Source organism: Podarcis raffonei, chromosome Z, assembly GCF_027172205.1.
Source record: "Podarcis raffonei isolate rPodRaf1 chromosome Z, rPodRaf1.pri, whole genome shotgun sequence".
In the NCBI taxonomy this organism is placed as follows: domain Eukaryota; kingdom Metazoa; phylum Chordata; class Lepidosauria; order Squamata; family Lacertidae; genus Podarcis; species Podarcis raffonei.
Genome location: NC_070621.1, coordinates 596,957 through 604,456, shown reverse-complemented (window position 1 = coordinate 604,456; position 7,500 = coordinate 596,957). Strand labels below are relative to the sequence as shown.

The window sequence follows — 7,500 nt, the reverse complement described above, 5'->3', positions numbered from 1 at the left end:
AATAGTATTGGGAGTATCAATGTAGTAGTATTTATAGTATAGTATAGTATAGTATAGTATAGTATAGTATAGTATAGTATAGATGTAATAAAATATATTAGTAACATAGTAATAGTATTGGTAGTATTGGGGGTATTAGTATGATCAGTAGTATTGCAGTGGTGGTGATGTCGTATCAATATAGTAATAGTATTAGTAATATAATATAATAGTACTATAATAGTAATATAGTATTAGTTATAATATAATATAATATAGTAATATAATATAATAGTAATATAATAGTAATATAGTATTAGTAATAATATAGTAATAGTAATAGTAATAGTAATAGTAATATAGTAACAGTATCAGTAATAATGGTATGGTATGGCATAGTATAGTATTAGTAATAATAGTAATATAATAGTATAATAATAGTATTAGTTGCTGGGAGTGTTGGTCTGATCAGTATTGTTGGGAAGGTGGTCATGTGGTGTGAGTATCAATGTAGCAGTATGTATAGTATAGTATAGTATAGTATAGTATAGTATAGTATAGATGTAATAAAATATATTAGTAACATAGTAGTAGTATTGGGAGTATTGGGAGTATTAGTATGATCAGTAGTATTGCAGTGGTGGTGATGTGGTATCAATATAGTAATAGTATTAGTAATATAATATAATAGTAATATAATAGTAATATAGTATTAGTAATAATATAATACTACCAATACTTCAAACACTACCAATGCTTTGAATACCACCGATACTATCAATACTTCAAATACTACCAACACTATCAATACTTCAAATACTACCAACACTACCAACACTTCAAATACTACCAACACTACCAATACTTCAAATGCCACCAATACTATCAATACTTCAAATGCTACCAACACTACCAACACTTCAAATACCACCAATACTACCAATACTTCAAATACCACCAATACTACCAACAGTACCAATACTTCAAATGCCACCAATATCACCAATACTTCAAACACTACCAATACTATCACTACTTTAAATACTACCAATACCACCAATACCACCAACACCAGCACTACTACCAATACTTCAAATACTACCAATACTTCAAATACCACCAATACTATCAATTCTTCAAATGCCACCAGTACTATCAATACTTCCAATACTTTAAATACTTTAAATACTAATACCACCAATACTTCAAATACTGCCAGCACTACCAATACTTCAAATACTACCAATACTACAATGCTTCAAATATCACCAATACTATCAATTCTTCAAATGCCACCAGTACTATCAATACTTCAAATACTACCAACACTACCAATGCTTCAAACACTACCAATACTACCAATACTTCAAATACCACCAATACTATCACTACTTCAAATACTACCAATACTACCAATTCTTCAAATCATACCAATACTACCAATTCTTCAAATCATACCAATACTACCAATACTTCAAATACCACCAACACCACCAATACTATCAATACTTCAAATGCCACCAGTACTACCAGTTCTTTAAATGCCACCAGTACTACCAATACTTCAAAAATACCAATACTACCAATACTTTAAATACCACTAATACTACCAATACTTCATATACTACCAACACTAACAATGCTTCAAATACCACCAATACTACCAATACTTCAAATGCCACCAGTACTATCAATACTTAAAATACTACCAATACTTCAAATGCCACCAATACTACCAATTCTTCAAATGCCACCAGTACTATCAATACTTCAAATACTACCAATACTTTAAATACTACTAATACTACCAACACTACCAATGCTTCAAACAATACCAATACTACCAATGCTTCAAGTGCCACCAATACTACCAATACGACCAATACTACCAATACTATCAATACTTCAAATACTACCAATACTACCAATACCACCAATACTATCAATTCTTCAAATGCCACCAGTACTATCAATACTTCAAATAATACCAGTACCTTAAATACTACTAATACTACCACTACTTCAAATACCACCAACACTACCAATGCTTCAAACACTACCAATACTACCAATACTTCAAATACCACCAATACTATAATTCTTCAAATGCCACCAGCACTATCAATACTTCAAATACTACCAATACTCCAAATACTACCAACACTACCAATACTTCAAATACTAACAACACTATCAATGCTTCAAATACTACCAATACTTTAAATACCACCAACACCACCAATACTACAAATACTTCAAATACTACCAATACTTCAAATACCACCAATACTATCAATTCTTCAAATGCCACCAGTACTATCAATACTTCAAATACTACCAATACTACCAATACTTTAAATACTGATACCACCAATACTTCAAATACTGCCAGCACTACCAATACTTCAAATACTGCCAATACTACAATGCTTCAAATACCACCAATACTATCAGTTCTTCAAATGCCACCAGTACTATCAATACTTCCAATACTACCAACACTTTAAATACTACCAATAGAACCAATACTTCAAATACTACCAACACTACCAATGCTTCAAATACTACCAATACTACAATGCTTCAAATACCGCCAATACTATCAATACTTCAAATGCCACCACTACCAATACTACCAATACTGCAAATACTACCAATACTACCAATGCTTTGAATACAATCGACACTATCAATACTCCAAATACTACCAACACTACCAATGCTTCAAATACTGCCAATACTACAATGCTTCAAATACCACCAATACTATCAATTCTTCAAACGCCACCAGTACTATCAATACTTCAAATACAAACAATACTACCAATACTTTAAATACTACTAACACTACCAATACTTCAGATACTACCAACACTAACAATGCTTCAAATACCACCAATACTATCAATACTTCAAATACTATCAATTCTTCAAATGCCACCAGTACTATCAATACTACAAATACTACCAATACTTTAAATATTACTAATACTACCAATACTTCAAATACCAACACTAACAATGCTTCAAATACCATCAATACTACCAATACTTCAAACACCACCAACACCACCAATACTACCAGTACTTCAAATACTACCAACACTACCAATGCTTCGAATACTAACAATACTACAATGCTTCAAATACCACCAATACTATCAATACTTCAAATGCAACCAATACTACCAATACTTCAAACACTAACAATACTACCAATGCTTCGAATACCACCGATACTATCAATACTTCAAATACTATCAACACTATCAATACTTCAAATACTACCAATACTTCAAATACCACCAACACACCAATACTATCACTACCTCAAATACTACCAATACCACCAATACTTCAAATACCACCAATACTATCAATTCTTCAAATGCCACCAGTACTACCAATACTTCAGTTACTACTAATACTACCAATACTTCAAACACTACCAATGCTACCAATGCTTCAAATACTACCAACACTACCAATACTTCAAGTACCACCTATACTACCAATACTTCAAATACTACCAATACTACCAATACTTCAAATACCACAATACTACCAATACTATCACTACCTTGAATACTACCAACACCACCAATACTATCAATACTTCAAATACTACCAATACTTCAAATACCACCAATACTATCAATTCTTCAAACGCCACCAGTACTATCAATACTTCAAATACTACCAATACTACCTACACTTTAAATATTACTAATCCTACCAATACTACCAACACTACCAACGCTTCAAATACTACCAATACTACAATGCTTCGAATAACACCAATAATATCAATACTTCAAATACTACCAACACTACAAATGCTTCAAATACCACCAATACTACCGATACTTCAAGTACTACCAATACTACCGATGCTTCAAATACTCCAAGTAGCCACAGCGATGCTACTCAGTCCAATACTACGAATAATACTACCACTAGCAGCCTTCCTAGCCTGATTCCTTTGATTCAGATTCCTAGTACTCACAGTACTGCTTTGGGTATTAATACTACTTCCTCCCCCGGTTCCACAGCTGGAGAAGGAAGCCCTGCCCCTCCACGAGGCCCAGAACTTTCCGGAACATCTCGGCCTACTCCTGAACTTTGCCCTCCGGCTGGCTGGGGCCCCCAACTCAGACCCCCATTTCTTTGGGGCCCCCAATTCGGAAAAAGACCCCACTTTATTCGGGGCCCCCGATCTGGTCCAAGACCCCCAACTGGTCCCAGAGCCCCATTTCTTCGGGGCCCCACATTCGGCCAAAGACCCCCGTTTGCTCCAAGACCCCCATTTATTGGGGGCCCCCGATTTGGTCCAAGACCCCCATTTATTGGGGGCCCCGAATCCGGTCAAGGAACCCCATCAGATTGGGGCCCCCAATTTAGCCCCAGACCCCCATCTGGTCGGGGCCCCCAATTCGGCTAAAGACCCCCATTTGGTGAAGGAGCCCCATTTATTGGGGGCCCCACATTCAGCCAAAGACCCCCATCTGGTCGGGGCCCCCAATTCGGCTAAAGACCCCCATTTGGTGAAAGAGCCCCATTTATTGGGGGCCCCACATTCGGCCCCAGACCCCCATCCAATCAGGGGCCCCGATTCAGCCCCAGACCCCCATTTTCTCGGGGCCCCACATTCGGCCCCAGACCCCCATCCAATCAGGGCCCCCAATCCGCCCCCAGACCCCCATTTCCTCGGGCCCCCGGGCCCCCAGCCCTGGGCGGCCCTCGAACTCAAGACCGCCACCCTAGAGAAGATCGTCTGCGTCCTGAACCGGGAAGTGGAGCGGCTGGCGGCCGAATCGGCGCAGGAGCGGCGCCGGGAGGAGGAGCGCGCCGAAGCGCTGACCCACAAGGTTCGGGGCGCGAATCCGGGGGCGGGATCGGGGGGCCGGGGTCCCGATCCGGTTCCAGCCCGGAAAGCCTGACCCACACGGTTCGGGGTGCAAATTCGGCTGCGAATTTGGGGGGAGTCACTCTGGTTTCACCCCAAAGTGGAGTCAGTCTGGAGCCCCAGAGTCAGTTTGAAGCCCCAAAGCGGAGTCAGTCTGGAGCCCCAAAGCGGAGTCAGTCTGATTTCCGTCGTCTAGAAAGCTGAAAGCCAAAACCGGAGTCAATCCGGTTTCACCCCATTTCCCCGTTTTTCCCGGATCTCAAACAAAAGAAACAGCAAACTGGAGTCAATCCGGTTTCTCGCATTTCCCCTTTCCGGGAAAGGAAGCCCCAAAGCGGAGTCAGTCTGGAGCCCCAAAGCGGAGTCAGTCTGGAGCCCCAAAGCGGAGTCAGTCTGATTTCCGTCGTCTAGAAAGCTGAAAGCCAAAACCGGAGTCACTCCGGTTTCACCCCATTTCCCCCTTTTTCCCGGATCTCAAACAAAAGAAACCCCAAACTGGAGTGAATCCAGTTTCTCGCATTTCCCCTTTCCGGGAAAGGAAGCCCCATAGCGGAGTCAGTTTGGAGCCCCAAAGCGGAGTCAGTCTGGAGCCCCAAAGCAGAGTCAGTCTGATTTCCGTCGTCTAGAAAGCTGAAAGCCAAAACCGGAGTCACTCCGGTTTCACCCCATTTCCCCGTTTTTCCCGGATCTCAAACAAAAGAAACCCCAAACTGGAGTCAATCCGGTTTCTCGCATTTCCCCTTTCCGGGAAAGGAAGCCCCAAAGCGGAGTCAGTCTGGAGCCCCAAAGCGGAGTCAGTTTGAAGCCCCAAAGCAGAGTCAGTCTGGAGCCCCAAAGCGGAGTCAGTCTGGAGCCCCAAAGCAGAGTCAGTCTGATTTCCGTCGTCTAGAAAGCTGAAAGCCAAAACCGGAGTCACTCCGGTTTCACCCCATTTCCCCGTTTTTCCCGGATCTCAAACAAAAGAAACCCCAAACTGGAGTCAATCCGGTTTCTTGCATTTCCCCTTTCCGGGAAAGGAAGCCCCAAAGTGGAGTCAGTCTGGAGCCCCAAAGCGGAGTCAGTTTGAAGCCTCAAAGTGGAGTCAGTCTGGAGCCCCAAAGCGGAGTCAGTCTGGAGCCTTAAAGCGGAGTCAGTCTGGAGCCCCAAAGCGGAGTCAGTCTGGAGCCCCAAAGCGGAGTCAGTCTGATTTCCGTCGTCTAGAAAGCTGAAAGCCAAAACCGGAGTCACTCCGGTTTCACCCCATTTCCCCGTTTTTCCCGGATCTCAAACAAAAGAAACCCCAAACTGGAGTCAATCCGGTTTCTCGCATTTCCCCTTTCCGGGAAAGGAAGCCCCAAAGTGGAGTCAGTCTGGAGCCCCAAAGCGGAGTCAGTCTGGAGCCCCAATGCGGAGTCAGTCTGGAGCCCCAAAGCGGAGTCAGTCTGGAGCCCCAAAGCGGAGTCAGTCGGAAGCCCCAAAGCGGAGTCAGTCTGATTTCTGTTGTCTAGACAGCTGAAGCCCCAAAGTGGAGTCAGTCCGAAACCCCAAAGCGGAGTCAGTCTGGAGCCCCAAAGTGGAGTCAGTCTGATTTCCGTTGTCTAGAAATCTCAACAGCAGGTAGGCCCTTCGGCGTGCCAAACCGGAGTCACTCCGCTTTCGGCCCCTTTTCCCCTTTTCCCCCGGATCACAAACAAAAAAAAAAACCCCAAACTGGAGTCAATCTTCCGGGAAATGAAGCCCCAAAGCGGAGTCAGTCTGGAGCCCAAAGCGGAGTCAGTCTGAAGCCCCAAAGGGGAGTCAGTCTGGAGCCCCAAAAGCGGAGTCAGTTTGAAGCCCCAAAGCGGAGTCAGTCTGGAGCCCCAAAGCGGAGTCAGTCTGATTTCTGTTGTCTAGACAGCTGAAGCCCCAAGTGGAGTCAGTCGGAAACCCCAAAGCGGAGTCAGTCTGGAGCCCCAAAGTGGAGTCAGTCTGGAGCCCCAAAGCAGAGTCAGTCTGGAGCCCCAAAGCAGAGTCAGTCTGATTTCCGTCGTCTAGAAAGCTGAAAGCCAAAACCGGAGTCACTCCGGTTTCACCCCATTTCCCCATTTTCCCCGGATCTCAAACAAAAGAAACCCCAAACTGGAGTCAATCCGGTTTCTCGCATTTCCCCTTTCCGGGAAAGGAAGCCCCAAAGTGGAGTCAGTCTGGAGCCCCAAAGCGGAGTCAGTTTGAAGCCCCAAAGCGGAGTCAGTCTGGAGCCCCAAAGCGGAGTCAGTTTGGAGCCCCAAAGCAGAGTCAGTCTGATTTCCGTCGTCTAGAAAGCTGAAAGCCAAAACCGGAGTCACTCCGGTTTCACCCCATTTCCCCGTTTTTCCCGGATCTCAAACAAAAGAAACCCCAAACTGGAGTCAATCCGGTTTCTCGCATTTCCCCTTTCCGGGAAAGGAAGCCCCAAAGTGGAGTCAGTCTGGAGCCCCAAAGTGGAGTCAGTCGGAAGCCCCAAAGCGGAGTCAGTCTGATTTCTGTTGTCTAGACAGCTGAAGCCCCGAAATGGAGTCAGTCCGAAACCCCAAAGCGGAGTCAGTCTGGAGCCCCAAAGTGGAGGCAGTCTGATTTCCGTTGTCTAGAAATCTGAACGGCAGGTAGGCCCTTTGGCG

General features: G+C 43.5%; 1 protein-coding gene across 1 annotated transcript in view; it reads left to right on the top strand.

Annotated features, from left to right (window-relative positions):
* Positions 1-7,500, top strand: part of LOC128406935 (TNF receptor-associated factor 2-like) — a 24,088-nt gene that overhangs the window by 6,263 nt on the left and 10,325 nt on the right. The window contains exon 6 of the mRNA XM_053374831.1: positions 4,032-4,847. Within this exon, the coding sequence (XP_053230806.1) occupies positions 4,032-4,847 (816 nt within the window). The remainder of the gene's footprint in view (positions 1-4,031; positions 4,848-7,500) is intronic.